Here is a 24,449-nt window from a genome sequence, read left to right as displayed (position 1 = left end):
AAATCATTTTTTTTTCAAAGTATGTCATTTTTTTTTTTTTTCTCAAAAGAAACTTTAATCAATTTGACAACTATTCCCGCTCATCCCGGAGTGGGCCGAATTTTTTTTTTATATTTTTTTTATTTGATTAAAAAAAAAATTGTTGAATTTTCTAAAATAAAAAAAATTTTTTTTTTTCGTAAACTTTATTTCTATCACAAAATAAATGTAATTCAACTATTTTATGGTATGATATTCTCAATTTATAGACTTAATTTACGAATGTAATGGCTAAGATTCAAATTTTAACATATCAGTAAGATCTATAAGTGCTAGGGTATGACAATGATAGACTTACTTTTAATCAGTATACTAGAAGCCATACGCTAGTATGTTTTAATTTATAACCACGGATATATATAGATAAAATTATAATATAATGGTCCTCCCCTTCCCCCTTTATCCTTTAGTTCCCCCAGTTCCCAAAAATTTGTCTTTAATGACAAATTTAGCTATTATATATAACTATTATTATTTACTATTATATATTACTATTATTTATTATTAACTATTATATATATATTTCTAAATATATATAATATGTTATATATATTTAGCCATATATAATAGCTAAATTTGTCATTAAAGACAAATTTTTGGGAGCTGGGGGAAATAAAGGATAAAGGGGGAAGGGGAGGACCTTTATTTATTATTATATTAAATAAATATATATAATATAATATATAATTATAATTATTTTATTATTATAATATATTATATTATAATTACATTTATTTTATAATTTATTAAAATTGGAAGGTCCTACATATGAATGTTCTTCTTGTCGTCGATTACGGCTTAAGTCATCAGTTAAATTTTTTAAAATAAATGATTTAAAACATTTTGATTTATCATCAATAAATTCAATTTGTAAACTAATTGACGAATTTACGATAGGATTTTTATGTTCGAGTTGTGAAAAAGCAATAAAAAATAACAAAATTCCATCTTTGTCAATGTATTATAAAGAATTACAATTTCCAGAAGTACCTGATGAAATTTTTAAATTAATTGATCTTGAAGAAAGATTCATAGCTCCTCGTATTCCATTTATGACTATTAGAGCAGTTATAAATGATGGTCAATATTTTGTTAAGTGTCGAGCAGTTAATGTTCCAACAAATGTTGAAACCTCAGTTAATATTTTACCAAGAGTTAAATCTGAAGCAATGATTATTCCAATTTGTTTTAGAAGAAAAAAATCCTTTAAATCTAATGTTATGTTTGAAAATGTTCGACCTCAAGCAATAAAAAAAGCGGCAATGGTATTGCGAAATTCCGAAATTTATAAATACTGTAACATACAATTAGACTTAGAAAGAGACAAAAACAACGTTCCTGAACATAATAATTGTGAATATGATTTTAAAACTGATATTCATAATTATAATAATTATTCAAATGTTGAAGTAGACAATTTAGATTACAATGACAACAATTCATCGGATGATGACTCAGATGATGAAGAACCCGTAAATATCGAAGACGCATCAACCCTTTTAATAACGCAAGCGATTGTCTTTGCTCCTGGAGAAGGCCAAACGCCAGTTTCATTATTCGATGATTTTGCTGAATCCTTAAGTTTTGTTAAAATTTATGGAGGTAAATTAATTAAGAAACCGGAACATTTAACGTATCAAAATTGGATGAAATCAGAAATCATGAGATCAGATCGCCGATGTGCTACCATTCTTAAATTATTTTTCTCAGCATTAAAACTTAGAACATCAAAAATCGCGTCAAGTAGAAATTTTTGTTTAAGAAAAAATAAAATGAAGTCAAATTCAATCAAAGTAAAAGATATGCTTGATGAAGATAAGATTAAGAATATAGAGTTAAATGATAATGGATTTAAGTTTTTATCTCATGATCGCGGATCACCATCATTTTGGGAAGAGAAAAAGAAAAATGTTTTTGCAATGTTTCGGCAAATTGGTCCTCCGACTATTTTTTTTACTTTATCAGCGGCAGAAACAAAATGGCCTGAATTAATAGTAATGTTGAAAAAAATCATCGACGAAGAAGAAATTACGTTAGATCAAGCAGAGAAAATGGAATATAAGGAAAAAGCTAAATTAATTTGTAGTGATCCAGTTACCAATTGCCAGATACTTCGATTACAGAATAAGAGAACTATTCAAACTAATGAAAGAGAAAAATAGTATTTTTCGGGAACATCATATAATAGATTTTTATTATAGGATTGAATTTCAACAGAGAGGTTCTCCACATATTCACTGTTTATTATGGCTTCAAAATACACCAAAATATAACGATGATGAAGAAAACAATTCTAATGTCATTAAATTTATCGATAGATTTATTTCATGTTCAAACAAAATTGTTTCAAGAGAACTTATCAAACTACAGACTCATAGACATACATTCACTTGTAAAAAAGGAATGAAAAACACAAAGTGTCGTTTCGATATTCCATTTTTTCCAGTGTATGAAACTTGTATTTTGAAACCCTTATCAGATATAGACAAAGAAGAAAAAAATCAATTACGAAAAGTTCGCGTGGAAATTCAAAAATTCTTAGAAGAAAACTTTAAAAATGTAATTTCTATTACTATAAAACAATTGTTAGAGAAATTTAATATAACTTATGATTCATACATAAAAATTATCCGGAGTAATTTGCATCGACCAACAGTCATGTTGCGCAGAAATCCAGATCAATGTATGATCAATTCTTATAATCAAGAAATATTAAAATTACATACTGCAAACATGGATATTCAGTTTATATTAGATATGTATTCATGTGCCAGTTATGTATTGAACTATTTTAATAAACCTATCTCAGGTCTTTCACGATTAATGTATGATGTAACAAATGAAGTTAAAAGAGGAAATTATACGATAAAAAAACAATTAAGATTAATTGCAAATGCATTTTTAAAAGCAAGTGAATTTGGTTCACAAGAAGCCGTTTACTATATATTAGCATTACCTCTTTCAAAGTGTTCAAGAGAAGTCACATTTGTTAATACAAATCATCCAACAAATAGAATTCAGATTGTTAAATCTAAACAAGATCTTCAGAAATTATCACCAGATTCAACAGATATTTACGTAAAAGACACATTAGACCATTATGTGCACCGCCCACATGAGTTGGAAAATATTTGCCTTGCATCGTTCGTAGCTTGGTATAATTATTCCACGAAAGAATATCATAGAAAAACTAAAATTCACAGTGATGAACAGGGGGACAGTGATAATTTAATTGACAACAATGCTCTATCTTTGAAATTGACTGATAATTCTGGCTTTATTCGTAAAAGAAAAAAATCAAAAATTCTTAGATTTATCAACTATAATGAACAAACAGATAAAGAAAATTTTATTCGAGAAAATGTAATGTTGTTTTTACCATGGCGTAACGAAAATATATTAATAACATCTGCTCCCACATTATTTTCAGAGAATAAAAATTTAATTGAAAGAAAAAGATCAGAATACGTGTACAATGAAAATATAGAGAGTATACTGAAAGAAGCTACCCAAAAGATGAACGAATCTAATGATGAAAATGAAACTAATGAACAAATTCCAAAAAACTGAGAAGTTTTCAATTATCCTTCCCATGAAGGTGATATCGCTATTGATATGGATGGAAGTATAAATAAAATTGAAAATATTAATGATAATAAGGATGTATACTATGTATCAATACCGAGACTAATTGCTGAAGATAATTTCATTAGTTTAGTTTGTAATCTTAATGAAAAACAAAGAAATTTTCTATTACATTTATTACATTGTTTTAAAATAAAATCATTACCATTATATCATTGTGTGATTGGTGGAGCTGATGTTGGAAAATCTCGATTAATAGAAGTAATTTATCAAACCATGCTACGTTTTTTAAATAGTGATTCCAAAAATTTAGAATCAACCAAAGTTTTATTATGTGCCCCTACAGGAAAAGCTGCATTTGGGATAAAAGGAATAACTTGACATGCAGCTTTTATACTACCGTTAAATCAATGTTCAACAGAACTTATTCCATTAAGTAGTGGTACCCGAAATACTTTATATGCAAAATTGAAAGATCTTAGTTTAATAATAATTGATGAAATTAGTATGGTAGGTTCAAGAATGGTACAACAAATCGATAGTCGATTAAAGCAAATTTTTCAAACTTCAAAACCTTTCGGTGGAATATCAGTAGTTGTATTTGTATTTGGCGATTTTAATCAATTATCTCCAGTTGGTGATAGATATATTTTTCAACCTCATACAAAGGATTTGTATGGGGATATAATAGGCAACCCTTTATGGAATTTATTTACAAGTTTTCAATTAACAGAAATAATGCGGCAAAAAGATGACTTAAAATTTGCTGAAGCACTTAATAATTTAGTTAATGGTACACTTTCGAAAAATGATTTGAATCTTTTCGAATCTCGGATAATAAAAATGTTGAAAAATACCTAGAAATGCAATACATTTATTTCGTACGAATGATGAAGTCGACAATTTTAACAATACACTTATAAACAAAGACGTTAAAAAAATTATTGTTGCAATTGATAAAGTAACAGGAAAATCCGTAAAGTCAATGGAGCAAAAATTATTAAGCTTATGCAAAAATTTAGAAACTAAAAATGCACAAGGTTTATCATCATATTTATCATTAAGTATTGGTATGAAATACATGTTAACTATAAATATTGATGTTGAAGATGGGCTTGTTAATGGTGCAGTAGGAATTTTGAAAGGGTATGAACTGAACCATAAAGAAGAAATTTTCAGACTCTGGATAGATTTTTCAGATGATCAAATTGGTAAGAAAAGAAGAAAAGAAATTTATAATAAAAATGGACATCAAAATTGGACTGCAATAGATAAAGCAATAAGAAATATTAAGCCTACTAAAAAAATAGTCACAATTATTCGAGAACAGTTTCCGATAGTACCAGCAGAAGCGATTACAATTCATAAAAGTCAAGGGGGAACTTATAATAACGTAGTTATTCATTTAGCAAAAGGTATGAAAAAAAATGAGCTTTATGTTGCTTTCAGTCGATGTACGAAGTTAAATGGACTATTCATAGTAGGAGATTTACACATTCCTTTATTCCAAAACCCATATGATCAAATGCAGATTGAAATAAAGCGTCTATTGAATTCGAAGTTATCTTTATCATGTTATTTTATAGATAATCCGGAGTTAGAAACAATTATTTATCAAAATATACAAAGTTTAAGAGAAAATTCACATTGGGTTGAATTTAAAAACTTTATGAAGTTATATAAACCATGTATTTTTATAGCTGCAGAAACATGGATAAAAACAAAAGATGAAATTTTAATAGAAGGTTATACAATTGTACATCGTGTAAATGTTGCTGAGAATCGTAAGCGCCATGCTTATGGATTAGTAATATATTGTAGAAAAGATAAAAAATTTTAAATTCTTTATAATTATAATAATGAAGAAAAATCAGAAGCTTGTTCACTAATAACAGGCTTATATGATGATATTGTCATATGTACTGGTGATAGACCTCCATCAACAAAATATTCATCAATAAAAACGAAAATTGAAGAAATGATGATTATTGCTGAAAACAAAAGTGATAAAATAATTTTTTTAGGAGACTTTAATATAAATTTAAATAATGAACCAACACATTCATTCTTTAAGCTGTTACAATCGAAAAAATTATATTCAATATTCAAACATAATGAAATTACAACAAATTCTACAACAGCTATCGATATAATTTTTGCTAACTTTCAATTAAGCTATGGAATTACTGAAACTATTTTTGGACATCATAAACAACTTACTTGCATCCTTAATAATCTAGAATTAGACTCTATTGAACAAAATGATAAGAAAGAAAATAAACCGATACTTACATTAGTCGAAGCAATCAACGAAGGAAAATGGCTGAGAAAAAAATTAATTAATAAAAATACTATGAAAGAGAACGATTTTAAAATAATAAGTAAATTACTTGAATTTCTTAAAGGAAAATTTTTTCAATTTAAACGCGAAAAAAAAAAATATGATATTGAAAATTTAACATCGTTCGAAAAAATTTTATCTCGTTAGATATAAAAGAAGATTACAACTCTTTTTACTATGCAATATCGACACTATTATGTGGAACTGATAAATTAATGCCATGCTTACGCGTCCTTGAAGCAATCCATTTTATTATAAATGAAAAATTCATAAAGAACGTTCCGGGTGAGTAATTTCGAACAATATCTTTTGATAATATTTTACACGGTCAACAACATGCAGAAATAGGAAATGTTATATTAATATCATCAATATTACAACGACCAATTAATGTAATTAAAACAAATCAATTTTCTAATACCAGAATTTTACCAATAGAAAACCAGAAAGAATTTTTCATGCATTTAAATTCAAATTCAAAATATTATTCAGCATTAATAAAAAAAATGAGATGTACAAAAATATACCGTTGACTAATACAATGAAAATTGATTTAAACATCTTTATTTATTTCCATAAAGAAGATATCAGAGTACATAATTCACAACAAATAATAATTCAAAGTTATATAAACAATAAAAGAAAAAAAATAATTTAATAGAAAAAAGTTGTTAGTAAAAGTGTTGAGAAATTACAAAAGAACACTACTCGAGAAGAAACAGTATCAAGAATTCGATTAATTTTGCTACAAATTACAGACAGTGAATCTTGGAAGCAAATTGAATTAATCTTGAATCGCGAAAAAGATTTTATTTGTCAATTGTCTTCTCAAATTTTCAAAATTTTTCATAAAAATTTAACGATACAGGTGGACAATCATTTGAATGATCGCAATTATTCTAAGTATATATTAAAAATGAATGGTTTATCAAATAACAATGCTTATATAATTCAAATTCTCAATAACACATTTTCATTGGTTGATGTAGCATCTGATGGTAATTGCTTATTTCGAACATTTGCTGAATTAGTATTTTGTGATCAAGAAAAGTACATTGAAATTAAATTATTTATTATACACTTTATTTTTTGTTATAAAAATAAGTATGAACAATTGATTAACCGTAGGGTTTTCTCAGTTAAAGATAAGCACGGTTCAGAAATGAGCTGTCCAAAATTAGATGATTTCTTACGAATGATAGCGCGTGAATATAGATGGGGGAATGAAGGTTTAATATATGCGATGAGCGATGCATTAAACATGATTATAATTGTTATTGGTGTCGATAAAAATACACAAAAAAATGAATTTATTTTTAAATATAAACCAAATAACACGTATTCATTAATACCATTTACCATCATTAATGAAACTCAATGGCACTTTATCGCGGCTCATAGAAAACTTGACTCGTCAACGTTTGATGGAAAAAAATGGCAAAATATTCATTTAATTGAAATAAAAGTAGATTCAAACATTATTCATTCAACGGTTGATGTAACTAACGATAAACAACATGATACAAATAATCAAAACATTATTCATTCAACGGTTGATATAACTAACGATAGACAACATGATACAAATAATCAACAAATTTCTAACAACATTAATAACTCAACTACTCTAAAAGCACAAATAATTTTGAGTATAATTCATTCTAGTGAGTCATTCTATGAAATAATAAATATTGTTAAAAATTATCAGAAAATAATTTTACAAATTTATAATAATATTAGAAATGTCTTTTAAAATGATTTTAATTATTTTGTTCAAACAAACTATACTAAAAAAAAAAAGTACCATTGACAAGATTTCCAAAAATTCTTTTAAATAATTTGAGTATTGACAACGTTGAATCTGATGGAAATTGTTTTTTTCGATCAATCGCGGAACTTATTTTAAGTAACGAAAACAGATTCGTTGAAATTAAAATTTTGATCATTTACCATATAATGATGAATTCTAACTTTTACAAAGTATTATGCACAACGAAAGAAATTGAAGTTCGAGATGGTAATGAAGACAGTGATATTATAGATAATCCAAGCATAGATGATTTTTTAAGAATGATCGCTGCTGACGGTATTTGGGCTAACGAAGATTCAATTATTGCTCTTAGTCAGTCTTTAGAGACGAAATTGTTTACATTTATTGTTTCTGGTATCTCTAGCCAATTACAGCTTCTTCTCGAAACGAAGTTTGTAACTATATCAACGGAAAAAGTATTGATAACAATTAATATGGATAATACTGATTTTTATGTAGCTCGATTTAAAAATCATATAATTGACATGGATCGGTTCATAAAAGACAATCACGAAGAATTAAAAATTATAAATGTCGTTGAATATAATATCAGTGAAGTAAATCAGAAAAATTTTGCTCAATACAATCAAACTAAAATTGAAAATCCATTTGAATTATAAGTATAAATTTTTATTTTTTATCAATTACATTTTATTTTAATGATAATAATAATTTTATTTTAATTTGTTAATAATAATTATATAAGACTCTAAACAATAAAAATAAAAAAAAAAAAACATTATCAATGACCATCACGGATTGGAGCATGGGACATAATATGATGAGATTTTGAAATATTTTTATTATCCTCTTATGCTATTACTTAAACGATGAAAAGTTGAGGACCAAAGAATTTATAGTATAAAGAAATTCATTGAATCTTTATGAAACAGGTAAGAAATATGTTGATAACCAAACAAATATGTCTTAAATTGAGATTATATCATACGAAAAAAAAAAGTTAAAATGGTAAAAATAAAGAAATATTGAAAAAGAATTGAAAAAAAAATAATAAGAAAAGAACATAACGAAAAAAAGATAGATGATGAATAGAAGATAAAAATTTTTAATTAAAATCATCAACATAAAAAGGTAAAAACTATCAGTTTTACTTAAAAAATAAACTTATATAAAATTCAAATTTTCTGAATTGAGCTTTATAAAAATCTAGAAGTAATAATAATAACTTAGTAACATTTGAAATATCCCTGTTTAAAAATATTGATTGAAAAGAATTAAAAATAATAAAATTTGAATTTTTTTCAGTAATTTGAATTCATTTGGTTGTATATGTAGATATACACTTTTCATGGAGTGAACACTTCTGAATTCTTATCAATCAGAATTCTTAACCAGGGATTATGAACTATAACATCGAAATAAAATTACAAATTTCTGTTGATGATTTTCCATGGTTTAGGCCTACAGGGGATCCGCCATGTAAAAAAATGGGAACGCATTTACTTACACTACCTCATGGGTGATGTGGAAATCTGTGTACAACGAGATTAATTAATGAAGTAATAATACTTCTAAGAGCTCAAAAAGGTAGTTTTTTTCTGTGCTTTAGTGCTTTTCAAGCTTAAAAGTCTGACAGGAATTCCACAGAAAACTACTGTGAAATTTTCATTTTTATGAAAACTACTGAAACGAGCGCAATAGCAAATTTCATAATTGGTATAGCGGAATAGGACATAATTTTAAGACTACACATATGATATGGTACTCAAACTGAAGCTTATTTAAAGAGCTGTTAGATGCCATTTACAGAGATTCAGTAAGTTATCCCATTCAAAAGTTATTCGAGTAAGAAAGTGAAGAAATATGAATTATTATGATTTTCAAAATTTTGAAATCCTAGTATTTCTAAATTACTTTACCGATTAAGCTCATCTTCGAACTTGATTTTGGTATTTATCTGTAGAATAAGTATGTTGAGTTTGGTAGAGATCCGTTGTAAATTGGCGACGCTATCGTCGTGACAAGCCGCGTTATATCCAATATATATATATATATATATATATATATATATATATATATATATATATATATATATATATATATGTTTATCCACGCTTGCTTATGCGGACTATTCTACATGTCAAGTACGGCTTTTGCAGACTTTCCAGGTTTATGCGGACTGTCCGCTCTAAGTTCAGGCATACAGTCTGGCTTTTGAAGACTGTCCGCATTAGATTTATGCATAAAGTCTGGTTTATGAAGACTTAGCGCGATCTTCTGGTCTACGACATCCACTCTTATATTATCTGTACTACACCCCACGTGATTATTCACGAAAACAGTCTATTTTTTCTTGACTTGATATTGCATTTATAATTTTTATTTTGAGCTTTCAATGAATTTTATCTATAAAGTATAACTGTGAATGTCATCCATAAATATTTCCGACATAAATTTACCTTTCACTGAGTTAATATTTCTAAAGTGGAATTATATAGTTTATTGGTTTGCACAATTGAGACTGAAATTTCCAACGAATTAATTAGCCCATAAGTTAAATTATAAAAAAAAATTCATAAGAAATTTTCTTATCGAAAAAAATACGTAGCAAATAATGTTTGTCACTAACACTCAGTTATATCAATTAATTGAAATATTAGCTAATTGATTATAGGAATAATCGACTCATTGTAAAACATACGCGTGGGGTATTAAATAACTCATTGTAGTTGATCTGCTGATTACAGTTTCTCGGAAAATTTATAGTCTAAAAGGTATAACTAACTTGAATGAAAATCGCTAGCTTAGTTGTTATTCATAGAGTTTAGTTATGAATTAAAACATTAAATTACAATTATACATTTTTCCAAATACGGACAAAGAAAAATTATCATTTTAAACACTTATTAATATTATCCACGCAAATATGAGCTGACTTATGATTTTATGATGATTGATATGATATTCAATATGCATGTGCAGGTATCATAAGCATTTCGTGATCAAGGTGCGGATCTTTTTTCTCATTGGATTTATTTGATCTAAAATATTCAAAACTAGAATAGAAATTTTCAGCTAATGAATAACATCTCGAATCGAGTAGAGAAAACAAATTGATTACAAATTATTGTATCATCGAAGTCAGCAAAAAGACATTTTTTTATTATAACATTCATTTCCATTACAAGTTAACGTCAAATTTATTGGTTAATTTTGTTTCTTAGAATGAAACAAATGTCTTGGGTTTTATATTTGACATCCTGTTATAATGGGCTGATAAATTTTTCTAGTTTACGGTTATATCTAACCGAAATGGAAATCTCCAACGTATTAGCAATGAGTCGTCAAATTTTATCAAAATGGAAAATTAAAAAAAAATTGATTACAAATTTTTCGATTGCCGAGGCAACTAAATTATGAATTTTTATCTACAATACTCACAGTTACAGAAAAATGATCTTAATTCAATAAATTTTCTCACGAAAAGTTAATTTCTGTTCAAGACTACTTAGTTTTTGGAAGATACTCCGCTAAGTTATAAGATAAAAAAATAGTACTTATTAGGCGATTCCTATTGTCTAGACAAAGATTAAGGAATTTTTGAATAATGCATGGTGGATAATATCATGCAAATATCAGCAAATCGTTTTTAGTGATATTTTTCTTAACATAAAACTGCTGAAAAAACATCTATTACAAATTTTTGGATTGATAATCCAAGTAATTATCAACTTTCATATACAATCCTCAGTTATATTTTCAAGTCGAAATATCAGCTATTCACAGCTGATATTGAAGATTGTAAAAATAACAGGTGCCAAGTTATTCTAATGATATTCTGTAATGAATTAGGTGATAAGCGTTCTCAGTTAGTACTAATGTCACGTTACATTAGCCAATATGTGTATCCAACAGGGAAACATTCAGTTAAGTTATAACGCCTAAAGTAAGATTATAAAAAAATTCATCTTGAATTCTCTCATTGTAAGAGCACATTATAAAAATATTTTACTCATTAAACTCAGCTACTTGATGCTAATATCAACCATATAATTATCATTATATCATTATAAAATAAAACGTATGCTTGTGGCGTTATAATTAACATTTTGATATGAATCAGCCAGTTGGTACATTTAGGTAGTTATAAAATACATATATTTTTATCAATGATGAAAAATTAATATGAAGCATACTCGCAAAATCGGATTAATATTAAATTGGGAATATCAGATTCATTCCATCTTTTTTCAGTCAAAATAAACAATAAATAATCATGGTATTTAATGGGATAAGGAAAATTTTCTAAATCTAAATATGCATGCATTACGTTTTTATGCTATTTTTCAATCCGTCATTTATCTTTTGGATTACATTATGATAGTAATCAAAAAAATATACAACATGATCATTAACTATATTCTATAATGAAAAATCAAAATTTTGATTCGAGCAAATGTTTCACTACAAACGTTTTCTAATTAATAGCAATACTATAGATTAAGACTTCTCACTTAATTCACATCAAGAAAATTTCTGAACTCAGTTCGAATTATTATAGTGTTATTCAGAAAAGGTCATTCTCTTTTTAGTCTATGAAACTTGATATCGATCTTGATCATTTTTAAAAAAAATTTTACTTTCTGTAGCACATGAATCTCTCGTTAGTAATTAAGTTATTTTTTTAACTAAAAACATGAGCTGAATTCTAATTTATCAATCCTCTGTAATTCAAAAAACGAGAATAATTAAATATCTTTTTATTACACCTAATGTAAAATGAAAAACATAGTTACTCACAATTACAAATAAAACGCATGGGGTGTTAATTTTATTTTTATTTTCTATCAACGAGTTGGCCAAAAGATATCATGCTTTACTTTAAAGTAAATAATGATCATAATGGATACTAGAAAATTATTAGAAGTTCACAGCAAATAGCAAAATTGTTTTTCATCATAATATTGAATGCTCCATTTCCAGTCGAAGGATGATGAATAACATTTATTGATATCAAATAGTGATAAAATATATTTTATACAGAACTAATTTATTGCAAAAATTATGTTTGATAAAATGATTAGTCTAACAATATTATGATAGATTTGAATCGTGATTTATCAAGAACATCCGTGTCGAAGTACGATTATTCTATTGAAGCAAATTTTTAATTTGAAAGCTAACTTAGGAAACATAAATTGGTAACCTAAAATTTTACATCTTACGGTTAACAAAAAACTAGTATCTATTATTTCCGTAGCCGCAACAGATTCAAACGAAGTCAAATTAATGATATCATTTGGAGACAAAATCACATGGTACAAAATATCTCCTGATCTAATTCAAGCTAACTATTGAATAATACCGTTATATTAATAATCGGAAATCAATATTCATTGATGTCATCGAATTATTTTAATATACAATCAGTAATTTAAAATTCTATATTAAAAATTGAAAAATTCGTTGATAAATTTTATATTCTAATATTCACTTAAAAGACGTCGATATATTATTCAAATGAGTGATAATTTATTTTAGAAAATTATTTTTTGGTTCCAAGTTAAATTATCAGCATTATTATGATAATAATTAATCACTTAAGTAATAAAAAATATTTTAATAACTTCTTATACTTTTATGATTATACGATCTAATATTAAATAAAATTATTTATAAATATGACTGTCAAGGCCACAATAGATGAAAATTTGTATGACGAGTGGCTAAAAATTCAATTTTAGAGTAAATCCGACTATTTGATCTCGATGTCTTATTGAATACAATTTTTTTTAGTTTTTGATAAAATAGCTTATAAGTATTTATTGTTAATTTAATTTTTATTATTATTATTATAATTATTATTATTATTATTGTTATTATTGTTGCTATCTAACATGTTTAATAAACAGATTGAAAGCTTATTCAGATTATCAACAGTGCCAATGTCAATTTACAAACGATTTTATCTGAATTCTGAGTGATTACATGATTTTATTCAACTATTCATGCTGATATCACACTATTATCAATTCACAATAATCTTAGAAATCGAGATACTCATTAAGAACGGAGATGCAGTTATAAATTTTTATGAAAATTTCATCATGAAAGCATTGTCATTAAGTGATAGAGTGATAGTTTTTATTTTTTTTTTTCTAAATCAACAATTGAATGAATACTCTAGTCAATTTCTTATCTGCGTATTTTCTAAAGAAATTAAATAGTTTAATTGGAGTTTCCAATTCAATTCCAATAGTAACCTCAAACATACGCCTGGGGTGTAATAATTAGAATACATTGTCACATTTGACAAATATATGTCTTGCAGTTTTAGCAAACATTTAGCAACGCACTTATTTTTGCATGTCCTTTCGTAAAAAATGATATCAATTACAGTATTTTTGGACAATAAGCAATATATTTTGATCTGGCAATTATCGAAGGTCTTCAGATCTAAATCACCTGATCACTTAATTCCTGTAAATAAAAGTAAAGATGCATAAACTGACCAATAGTTTTAAAACACTTTGACACGTAACTTATGACATGGTAAGATTGATTATTAGAGCTTGATAATCATCAGCAAGTCAGATGTAAAAATCAATCTAAATGACAATATCATATTTTCTAGATTTTGTTATTTCCTTTTATTTATCATGAATTTATTCCGCTTTTGACGAAACCCCGATAGAGGTCGGGTAGAGTAAAAAGTTACTTTTACAATGTAAATTTTAAAACTTTATCTATATTCTCAAGTAATGACTATAAAAACAGTGTTGATATCCAAAAAAAATTGATTAAAATATATCTAAATATATTAATTTGTCCGAGGACGAATAATAAAGTAAAGTAAAATGTTTGTTAAACGTTTCATACATACTAATAACTATGTGAAATTTGACTGGTAACTTTGGAAAAGTTACAGTAAACTTCTAAGCAATTTTCTGTAGAAGAAAAGTTAACTTAATTTATTGCACTTATTACTTTTCTGAACTCTTCGGTTTGGCGATCATACCACTAACATTTGTATAGAATTTTTCCACTGGCCAATATCAAAATGTACGCTGCATTGATTTGTTATTTGGAGGTTAAATTGTGAAAATCATTCCTCTAGCTTGTAATTTCATTGACCGTTTTACCTAGAAATTATCCTTCGCTTAAAATATAATTGGTCAATAAAATTATAAATTTATTCTCTGATAAAATGGTAAGTTGATTACAAACTTCTTTCAAATACCATTTCGAAAAAAAAATTTTTAGTTTATTCAATGTCGTCATTTATCGAAAATTTTTTTTAAAGGCTGCTCGAATGTTTGATTTCAAAGGATTAAGAGAATGTTTGATCGACGAAATAACGAATAACTTGGAATGGGATGAATCTGAAGAAAGTGATGGTGAATTATCATTTAATTTGCAAGATTCTCATGATACAAGTAATTTAGTGAGTCAAAAGGAAAACTATTCAAAGATTTTTGCAGTGAACGAAGATGTTAATGTCAGTGGTGATGATTTTTATATAGGACGAGATAATTCAACAAGATGGAACAAAATATTGCGAGAATTAAGGAATTGTGAGCGTTCAAAATCTATGTCACAAACAGCTGGTCCATCAAATAAATCATTACAAGCCAAAAGCGTAGAAGATTGTTTTAATCTATTTGTTGATTATGAAAGTCTTGAAATAATTGTTCACAATACAAATTTATACATCGTAAGTATTCGTCATCAATATAGCCGAGAAAGAGATTGTCAAGAGACAAAGATTGATGAAATCCAAACACTTATCGGTTTAATTCTGTTGATCAGCTTATTAAAAGCAAAGAATGAAAATTTAGACGAATTATGGGAACACGCTGGACTGGGTGTTGATATATTTCGGTTATCAATGAATCTCAACCGTTTTAAATTTTTGTTACGGTGCTTACGATTTAATTCAGAAAATAATGAATCTCAAACTAAAAAAAAGATTGTCTTGCTCCAATAAAAATGTATTTGATTTGTTCACATCTAATTGTTGGAGTAATTTCAGGGTGAGTTCCGATGTAATATTATATGAACAAATTGTTGAGTATAAAGGTGTCGGACCGTCCCTCATGACTATTAATAAAAATTCACCACGTATTGGTCTAAAAATTTACACACTGGTCGACAGCTGCTTTAATTATATATTGAATATGAAAATCGTTGTCAATAAACGAAAAAGACAGGATTTTGCTTATCCTAACAGTACTGGTAAATATATAAAACAGATAATGGAAAAATGCAAATGTAATGTCTTTCTAATGGATAATTTGGCAAGTTTTGACGTCATGAATAATCTTGTAGAAGATAATATCTCTGCGACTGGTGAATTAAATGGTCATGAACCTGAAATTCCGACAGAACTTTTGAGTGCTTCTGGTTCAAAACAAGCCAGATCTTTTTGTTGTTATCAAAATAATCTCGCGCTGACATCTTGTTTTGATAACGAAAAGCAAAATAGGATATTTATTTCAACTTTGTATAATGTGGAAGCTCTTAATATGCATTATAATATATTAATTGAAGATGATTACATCAATAGTGTTCACGCTACAGAACGATTGAAAAAATTTTCCTTGAAAATTCGATTTCAAGAAAAACACGCCGATTTTCTCTAAGAATATGGTTTCATTTGATTGATGTAGCAATTTTGAACAGTTTTATCATATTCTCTATCAATAATAAATTAGAAATTTCACGCAGAGATTTTGTAAAACGATTAGGATTATCCCTTGTTATTAAAGCTATTGAAGGGAGAGCAAAAAATCGATATTTACCTCGTCAGTTACGAGAGGATGCTGCAAAATTTTCTTCATCAGAAACTTTCGTTGTTAAACCAGCAGATAGTGATAATAAGCCAAAACGCTGTTCTATTTGCCCTAGATTAAAAGATATTAAAATTCGTACTTTTTGTCATTCTTGTAAATTGGCTATGTGTAAGAAACATATGTTATCAGTTTGCGAGAAATGTTGGAATCTGGAAAATGATGAATAATAACACCAATGCTTTTAAAGCCATTAATACTTGTATTATTCTAACAGAGACTCTATTATTTCAATTCTCTCGCATTTTTGAGTCAATTATTTGTTCAATTATCATATTTATTTATATAACATAACTTTGTAAGAAATACCTAATAACGAAGTATCGTATAATTTAGTGGTTAAAATACTTAATTAAAATTTTCAGGAATAAAATATTCTCTTAGCTTGTAATATCCATATTGACGTATTTTTTCTTCGAGTGTTAATTAATTAATTGGTTTGTTAAAAAATTATACTTGATTCTAAGATTATTCTATATAGTTTTGGAAAAATTATTCTAAAATCGTAATTGAATGTAAATAAATCACGTTATAGTAATTAATATAAAATAACAGTTATTAGATCTAGTTCTAAATTTACAAAAAAGAATATAATCTTATATATTATATATAATATAATCACAATGTGAATGAAAATTTTTCAAAAGTTTCCTCAATGCTAAAGGTATTTTATTAGTGTTATCTCAATTTATTGACTGGAATCTCATAAACTCAAATGGAATTCAATCTATGAAATTTAACTATTTCCGCAAAAAAATTGTATTATGATTGCACCGAATAATAAATAATTACAATTACTTTCTCATTGTGAAAAGTTTTATCCTATGATTAACGAATAATAGGGTTAACCTATACGTTATTCAAAGTAACTCAAATATTATAACGAATATATATAAATATATATGAGAATATATAGACAAACTTGCTGTTTGAAAAAATTCTCTTTCAATTTTTTTCTGTCACAGAAACTTTTGTAAATCGTTTATTGAAATGAAAATGAAAATTTTTTTTGTAATATTACAATCTACTATATTCAACGAGAAACATTGTATAAGATTTCTGCTAATTAAGTTTGAAAATAACACGATCATTCGTCCAAAAAGCTATCTGTTAAAGTAGAATGCATTTCACATTTGATACATATTAACGTTAAAATTACACAAACATTAAGCTAAACCCTAATTTGAAACACCTATTGAAAAATATTAAAAATCATGAAATTAAAGTATTTTTCATTATTATCAATTTCTTTTTACGTAAATAAAGACGAACAGTTTCAATACAGTAAGTACATTTTGATAACTGATTTTAGTTATCAAGTAAAAAAAAAGATACACATTAAAATAATTTGTTTACCCTGTACCCTTTATCTACGTGATAATAAGTTGAGAAATAAAGTATAAGCTATCGAGACAGTAGATATAGAAATTTTGCTCCAATTCCTAATTAACTCTGGTATATTTTGATTTTGATAATAAAATTACATTTATAATTTTTACAATTTAATGAAATTGATTTAAATAATTTTTTTCACAAAACTTTTATACAATAATAAAAGGTATCTCAGAAATTTTGCAAGTTTCTTCGTACTATTAGTTGCTCTGAACAAATATTTTCCTGTAAATTTATAAGTAGTCATGTCTCAATATAGGCTCCCGTTCTTAAATAAATATATAACTATAATTGTGTATAAATAAATACTACATTTTGATAATTTATTTTTAATTCTAAGCAAATGAACAGAAATTGATATGCTAATTCAAATTTATTTCCCGCGTTAGAACGATGAAATCTATGCGACTAATAAATATTCGTATTAGAAATATTATAAATATTGACATTTAACCAGGAAAAAGTTGCTAGCATTATTGCTTTTATAAGTAAATTATAAATAAATATGATTTTGCTGAGATTCAAAACTACGGCTGAATTCTGCAGCAGAGACATCTACCGTATGTTTGATGGTCAAAATAGAAAAAAAAAGACCACTCTAACCTGGCTCACAAGAAACATAGTTAAAGAAAAAAAATATATGGATAGATTACAAGTGTCAGTGATTGTGTCTTGGTTAAATTAGAAATTAATCCGTTTTTTTAAATCTACAATGATGATTTAATTATAGAAACAAGTTTATAGTTATTAATACCTATTTTGTATTAAAAGGATCGATAGAAGTTATTTTTGTAAGTATGTAAAGGATTTACTACAGATAATTGAGAAAAATCAATATTAAATTGAAAACTTGCCATGAAGTTGGACGATAAGCTTGAAACTTTCGTGGTTCAATTGTGATGATGGACATCCAATATTTGATTAATTATTTTCTTAGTAAAATATATGTTGGATGTTGTAAATATTTAATCGATCAACTTTTTTATTGCAGATTATTATTGTCTAATGCATACAAGCAAAATGTTGACCTTTAATGTGCCGTTCGTACGAATAAAACGACTTAATGACAAAATGTTGTCAAAGAAGTCAAATAAAAAGAAAAAAAAAAGTGGTTCTGAAATTATCAAAAATTCATTAAATCCGGATTTTCTTTGTAAATCGCAGATGCCTATAGTTTTGCTTGCTTGAACGTTTCGATAGAAACCTAAAATCTACAATGTTTACTGGAAATGAAAATGTCCGATCGATCTTAAGAGAACATTCACCCGGAGATCCAAAATGTGATTTCAGGCAGAAAAAAACAGAAAAAAATTTTCAAGATGATAATGATCCTGAATTTGTTGAAAAACTCCATTTAAACGATCAAAATTTCCAGTCAGAATCAAACCTAAGTCAATGTTATATAAAGGTTTGTATTATCTTTGATTATTATCTGATCAATTTGTTGATACTATAATAAACTTCACTGTAATGACATTTTACAAATTTTAAGGTTGTAAATCGTACAGTTGACGATTCAGCGTTATTCGAACCTCTATGTACAAAACTTTCTTCAAGCATTCTAAACATTTCTATCACTGAGCAGACTAAAAGTGATATTAGTCAAGATTCCGTTTTGAATATGGCAAATACAATACCGAAAATGATCATTGATTTGGATAATGAAGAACAAAGACAAAACATCTCGATTATCAAAAATTCTGAACTTGATAAAAGTGTAAGCTTAAACGATATGCCTCAAAATAATGAGGTTAGTTATTTTCTATTTATAGATTTAATAAATTTTTTTGGATTAAGTCATTCAAATTTAGTAATTTGCCGTACAATAAACTAACTTTTATTTCACTAAAAATTGTATCAATACTTTATAGATGATGGCAGCGCTTGTTGATGGTCTAGATGATCAAAATTTGCAAAGTAGTGAAGTAGTCCATAACATCGTAAATAATACCAATTATAATCTACAATCAAATGGCCAGATAACAATCGACTGTACTTCTGATATGAATGATATTAAGACTGATCAAGTCTTAGATAACTCGTCATTATGTGATGCATTATTCAATCCTAGTATAAATCCAAATATTCAAGTAGAAAATCAGGATATCAAAATTAAATATAAATCTGATAAAGAAGTTGATAATTTAAATAAAGTTCTACAACCGAATGAGGTTTGTGATAGCTCAAATATATTATGGACGCCTAGTTCAAGAGTTTATTATAATTATTCATATTCTGTTGCTACTTTTATATTTAGTGTATAATTTCATCTTTAATTTTTTTTTCACGTAGTTTTAGCATTAGCTTGGTCTAATTTTTGCCCGAAATCTTTTTATTGTAATATCGACACGAATGCCTGATAATCCATAATTCTTGAAGTTATCATAATTAAGTATTCATCACTAATGAATAATGTGTTCTATGCTGTTTAAAATATTTTAAGACTCTTGAGTTCAGAATTTAGTATTTACAATAATTCCGATTTGATATGTTTTCCATATGTTTACTCCAATAATATTTAACAAAAAAACGGCTCATTAGCTTATGCAAACCAATATCACGATCATTTGTCGTATAAAGTTTACTTTTTCTTTTTACAGAATAATTTTGATCGTATTTTTCAAAAAGAATTTAATTTTGAAGTTAACAACAATTATTTATCTGCACAGTTCACTTCTCCGGAAGATGAATTAATAGATGCAGTTATAATTCCCATTATTGATGAAGCAAACTATGACGATTCAGATTTGTCTCAATATAACTCCAATTATGAGGTAGTGTACTTTAAGTGGTTAGCATGTATGAATTACTAAGATATAACTTATTATATTTGTTACTTTTTAATATATCACAGATTTCTGATCAATTGGAGAGTATTCTGTCGTCACAATTGAACAGTGAAACTGTCGAAATTATACGAGATTCTAGCATCAACGTTATTGATGATAATCAGAATTTATCGATTCCACAGTTAGAACACCACCCTAATGAATATAACTCAGATAATATCAATTCAGTTTTATCGGGATATAACGTGACTGATAAAAACTCGAGTGATGTTGATTATGACCCTAAAAAAATAACGCATTCCTCGACTATGGCAGATGATTCAACTGAAATCACTGGATTACCAGCAACTTTCAATAATAAAAGTATTGGATTCGAAGATAAACTGACAAATTCATCGCCGTGTGCTTCAAGTACACAAAATATAATAATAAGTAATTCATCATCTATTAAGATACCTCTTCCGTCAAAAGGATCTTGTGATAACTCGAAATTAAATGCAGAAAGTATTTTTATCACTAACAAAGAAACTGGTGACGTTCTGCACAAGCCACGGTGGAAAAAAATATTTTTGTATTTACTGTCACAAATTAGTAATCAAGTTACCTCGCCATATTGAAACGGTCCATAAAGATCTCGAAGAGGCACAACAACTTAAGAATACTCCAAAAGGTTAGTAGTAATTATAAATAGAATTTTATTAAATACCAAGATTTATTTTTTCTATCATAACTCCTAAAATTCTTTTTATAATAGTTGAAAAGTAATTCTTGAAGATATTTTTATCTTATTTCTTATATATTGGCTATTTAACTCAAAACAGATTTCAATTGTCTGAGTCTTACAGCTTTTTAAAATCTTTACTCATGATGTGTTTATGATTATGCATAAGATTATCTTAACTGTGATTATTACCATGATATTAAATCAAAATTAACTATATATACCGTTATTTTTAAATGAAACCCGTAAAAATTGTTCTGCAGTCATAAACACTCTAATTATTTTTGCAGGTACAAAAGAAAGGAAGAAATTAATAGAAATTTATCGAGATAACGGACGTGCGATGCATAACACCCACCCTGATTATAATACTGGACTTCTTCTAGTCAGTCGTCGTCCAAAATTAGATAACAAACCTGCAAATGACTATACAACTTGTCCTAAGTGTCTTAAAACTGTAACTAAAGCTAATTCGTACAAGCATTATGCAGTTTGTATAAACGCAAAAACAAATGGATCACAATCGTATAAATTTCTTGGTCGCTACGTAGAAGGACGTATTCATGCTACAGCAAGTGATACGCTGAGTCTCGTTATATTTCCGGTTTTTCATGAAGACGTAATTGTACGGTTAATCAGATATGATTGGCTTGTCATTTTATACGGTAATAAATTGTGTATAAAATATACACCACATTACCAGCATAACATGATACGAGCCAGATTACGATTGGTGGGTCGCTTATTATTTGCAGCTAAACAAATAAATTCACAAGTAGAGGATCTTGCCTCACTTCTTGCACCAGAATATATTGACACTATAGTGAAAGCAATTGAAATAGTCGCAAGAATAAACCGAATGGAGAATAATTGCGGCGCACCTTCTTCAGCCTTAAATCTAGTTACTTATTTAAAACATATAAGAAAAATTTACGAGAGTGAATTGGCAAAAAAATGATAAAGATGGCTTAGATAGAGTTATAAGATTTAAGAAAGTTTATAAAAATGAAGTACCAGATTCTATTAATAAAATTGCCATGGAGGGTCAAAGTAAAATTAAGAGACAAAAAATAGTTATGCTACCAATGACTGAAGATATTGGACGACTGATTTATTATTTGAAAACTGAACGTAAAAGATGTTTTAAAATTTTAGAAAAATCATTTAATTTACTAGAATGGCTGAATGGGTTGAAGCTGGTTTCCGCTTTTCTTTTAGTATTTAATCGTAGAAGAGTTGGAGATATACAAAATATTCTTATTAGTGATTTTAGTCGTATCGAGTGCATTGATAAAAAAAAAGATCTCGAAGAGTTTAATTTGTTAGATGAAAGTGGTAAAAAAATTGCTCAGAAATTTTTTAGAGTTGCGATCAGAGGAAAAAAAAATCGTACTGTTGCTGTAATTGCTGGTGGAGATATAATAAAAGAAATTGGTTTATTGATTCGGCATCGAATAAGTGCAAATGTACCTCCCAGAAATGAGTACTTATTCGGATTACCAAATAATGTTGATGATCGTATCAGAGTAGTTAATATTTGCAAGGAAATGAGATTATATTCGGTCGCTTGTGGAGCTGAGAAACCAGAATTACTCCGAGGAACTGGTCTTCGTAAGCATGTTGCTACTAAATGTATGGAATTAGAGTTGAATGATAAGGCCCTTGGTGATGTCATGAATCATATGGGTCATTCCGAAAAAATCCACCGTGATTTTTACCAACAACCGACTAAGTCTAAAACAATTGTTCAAGTAGCAAAAGTTCTGGAAGCAGTTCAAGGTCCTATTGATGATGATGAAGAAGAAGGAGATGATGATCTTATCGATGACGTTAGTGACTATATTGTTATCTCAGACAAAGTAAATGAAGATGATTTAGATGAAAATCCTAGGGAATCTTCTGCTTATTCTCCAAAACCTGGCTGCTTGCATGAAATAAAAGCAATTGGAGACGATAAAAATATTATTGATTCACAACTGTCACCTATAAGAAATATGGAATTCGATGAAAATTCTGAGCTCAGTAATTCTCCAGTAGTACGTATGACAGCTGATTTCAAAGTTGGAAAAAAAACGGGCAGTTAACTCCTGGTACAGTAGATAATATGATTTCTATTCAAGTTATAATGTTTAAGATTTTGCTATCATGATAGGTTTCAAACTGTTCTTTTTTTTTAATGTAAATTTAAAAATCGTTCAATTTCCAGGTAAAGTTCAACGCAAACGATGGACTTCTAACGAACTTAACATTGTATCTTCGGCGTTTCGGCAATATTTGCATGCTGGTACTTTACCTCCGTTAAATGAAATTGACGATCTTCAAGAAAAATATCCATGTTTGCAAAATCGCTCAAGACAATCAATTAAAACCTGGGTATCAAATCAATTTAAGTCTCAGATAAAATCTACGACCAAACTTAAAGTAATCAACAACCAACCTGTGAAATTTAATCTTACGAAAATTGTCCAAAAAGATAATAATAACGCACCACAAGTAGCATAATTTTTCTATTTTATAGTTGAATTGTGTTGTCAATGATAATCATCCTTAAAGCTGGGGATAAAAAATGATGCATTAAGAGATAACTTTTTATTTATGATTTCTATTTAAGTGTTATAATAATGTTTTCTATCGGCTTTTAAAGTTAATGTAACTTTTATAAGATTGCCAAAATAAGATTATTTAATTTTCTGTTATTTGCTCAGAGTATTATTAGAACTTAAAATATTAATATTTGTTATAAAAAAAATTTGTACTCATGTTGAAAAAAATAAAAACGATATGTATGAGGATGAAACGTAAAAATTGGCCATTTTTATAGAAAAATAGTTAATATCAGTATTTAGAGGGCTAAAAAATAAATATATGGAATAATTTTTGCAATTACATGCTCTACTTTCTCTTGTAGACAAATTTAAGCTTATGATTCGTCCCAAAATAATAACTCAAATTTTAAGTATTC

The 24,449-nt window shown here is 27.2% G+C and overlaps 3 protein-coding genes across 3 annotated transcripts in view; 2 read left to right on the top strand and 1 right to left on the bottom strand.

Moving 5' to 3' along the window:
* Positions 1–24,449, bottom strand: part of Ninac (STKc_myosinIII_N_like and MYSc_Myo21 domain-containing protein ninaC) — a 1,002,000-nt gene that overhangs the window by 461,891 nt on the left and 515,660 nt on the right. The window lies entirely within an intron of this gene.
* On the top strand, positions 19,168–22,419 carry LOC141537848 (uncharacterized). The gene is made up of 6 exons (XM_074259033.1): positions 19,168–19,385; positions 19,470–19,727; positions 19,849–20,148; positions 20,578–20,751; positions 20,832–21,436; positions 21,778–22,419. The coding sequence occupies exons 1-5, from the start codon at positions 19,194–19,196 to the stop codon at positions 21,381–21,383; spliced, it is 1,476 nt and encodes a 491-aa protein (XP_074115134.1). The 5' UTR covers positions 19,168–19,193; the 3' UTR covers positions 21,384–21,436; positions 21,778–22,419.
* LOC141537849 (uncharacterized) lies at positions 22,464–24,292 on the top strand. The gene is made up of 2 exons (XM_074259034.1): positions 22,464–23,577; positions 23,694–24,292. The coding sequence occupies exon 1, from the start codon at positions 22,525–22,527 to the stop codon at positions 23,569–23,571; it is 1,047 nt and encodes a 348-aa protein (XP_074115135.1). The 5' UTR covers positions 22,464–22,524; the 3' UTR covers positions 23,572–23,577; positions 23,694–24,292.

This window comes from Cotesia typhae, unplaced genomic scaffold (genome assembly GCF_013202065.1).
Source record: "Cotesia typhae breed Kobodo isofemale line unplaced genomic scaffold, CoteBio_Ctyphae contig_17, whole genome shotgun sequence".
In the NCBI taxonomy this organism is placed as follows: domain Eukaryota; kingdom Metazoa; phylum Arthropoda; class Insecta; order Hymenoptera; family Braconidae; genus Cotesia; species Cotesia typhae.
Note: the sequence above shows the minus strand (reverse complement) of the source record. Positions and strands in the feature narration are given on the sequence as shown.

Bases quoted from the DNA above. Each gene is read 5' to 3' on its own strand.
- LOC141537848 (XM_074259033.1), top strand. From the start codon at position 19,194: ATGTTTACTGGAAATGAAAATGTCCGATCGATCTTAAGAGAACATTCA. The intron at 19,728-19,848 runs GTTAGTTATTTT...AATACTTTATAG, and splicing joins ATATGCCTCAAAATAATGAG to ATGATGGCAGCGCTTGTTGA. The intron at 20,752-20,831 runs GTAGTGTACTTT...AATATATCACAG, and splicing joins AATATAACTCCAATTATGAG to ATTTCTGATCAATTGGAGAG.
- LOC141537849 (XM_074259034.1), top strand. From the start codon at position 22,525: ATGGAGGGTCAAAGTAAAATTAAGAGACAAAAAATAGTTATGCTACCA.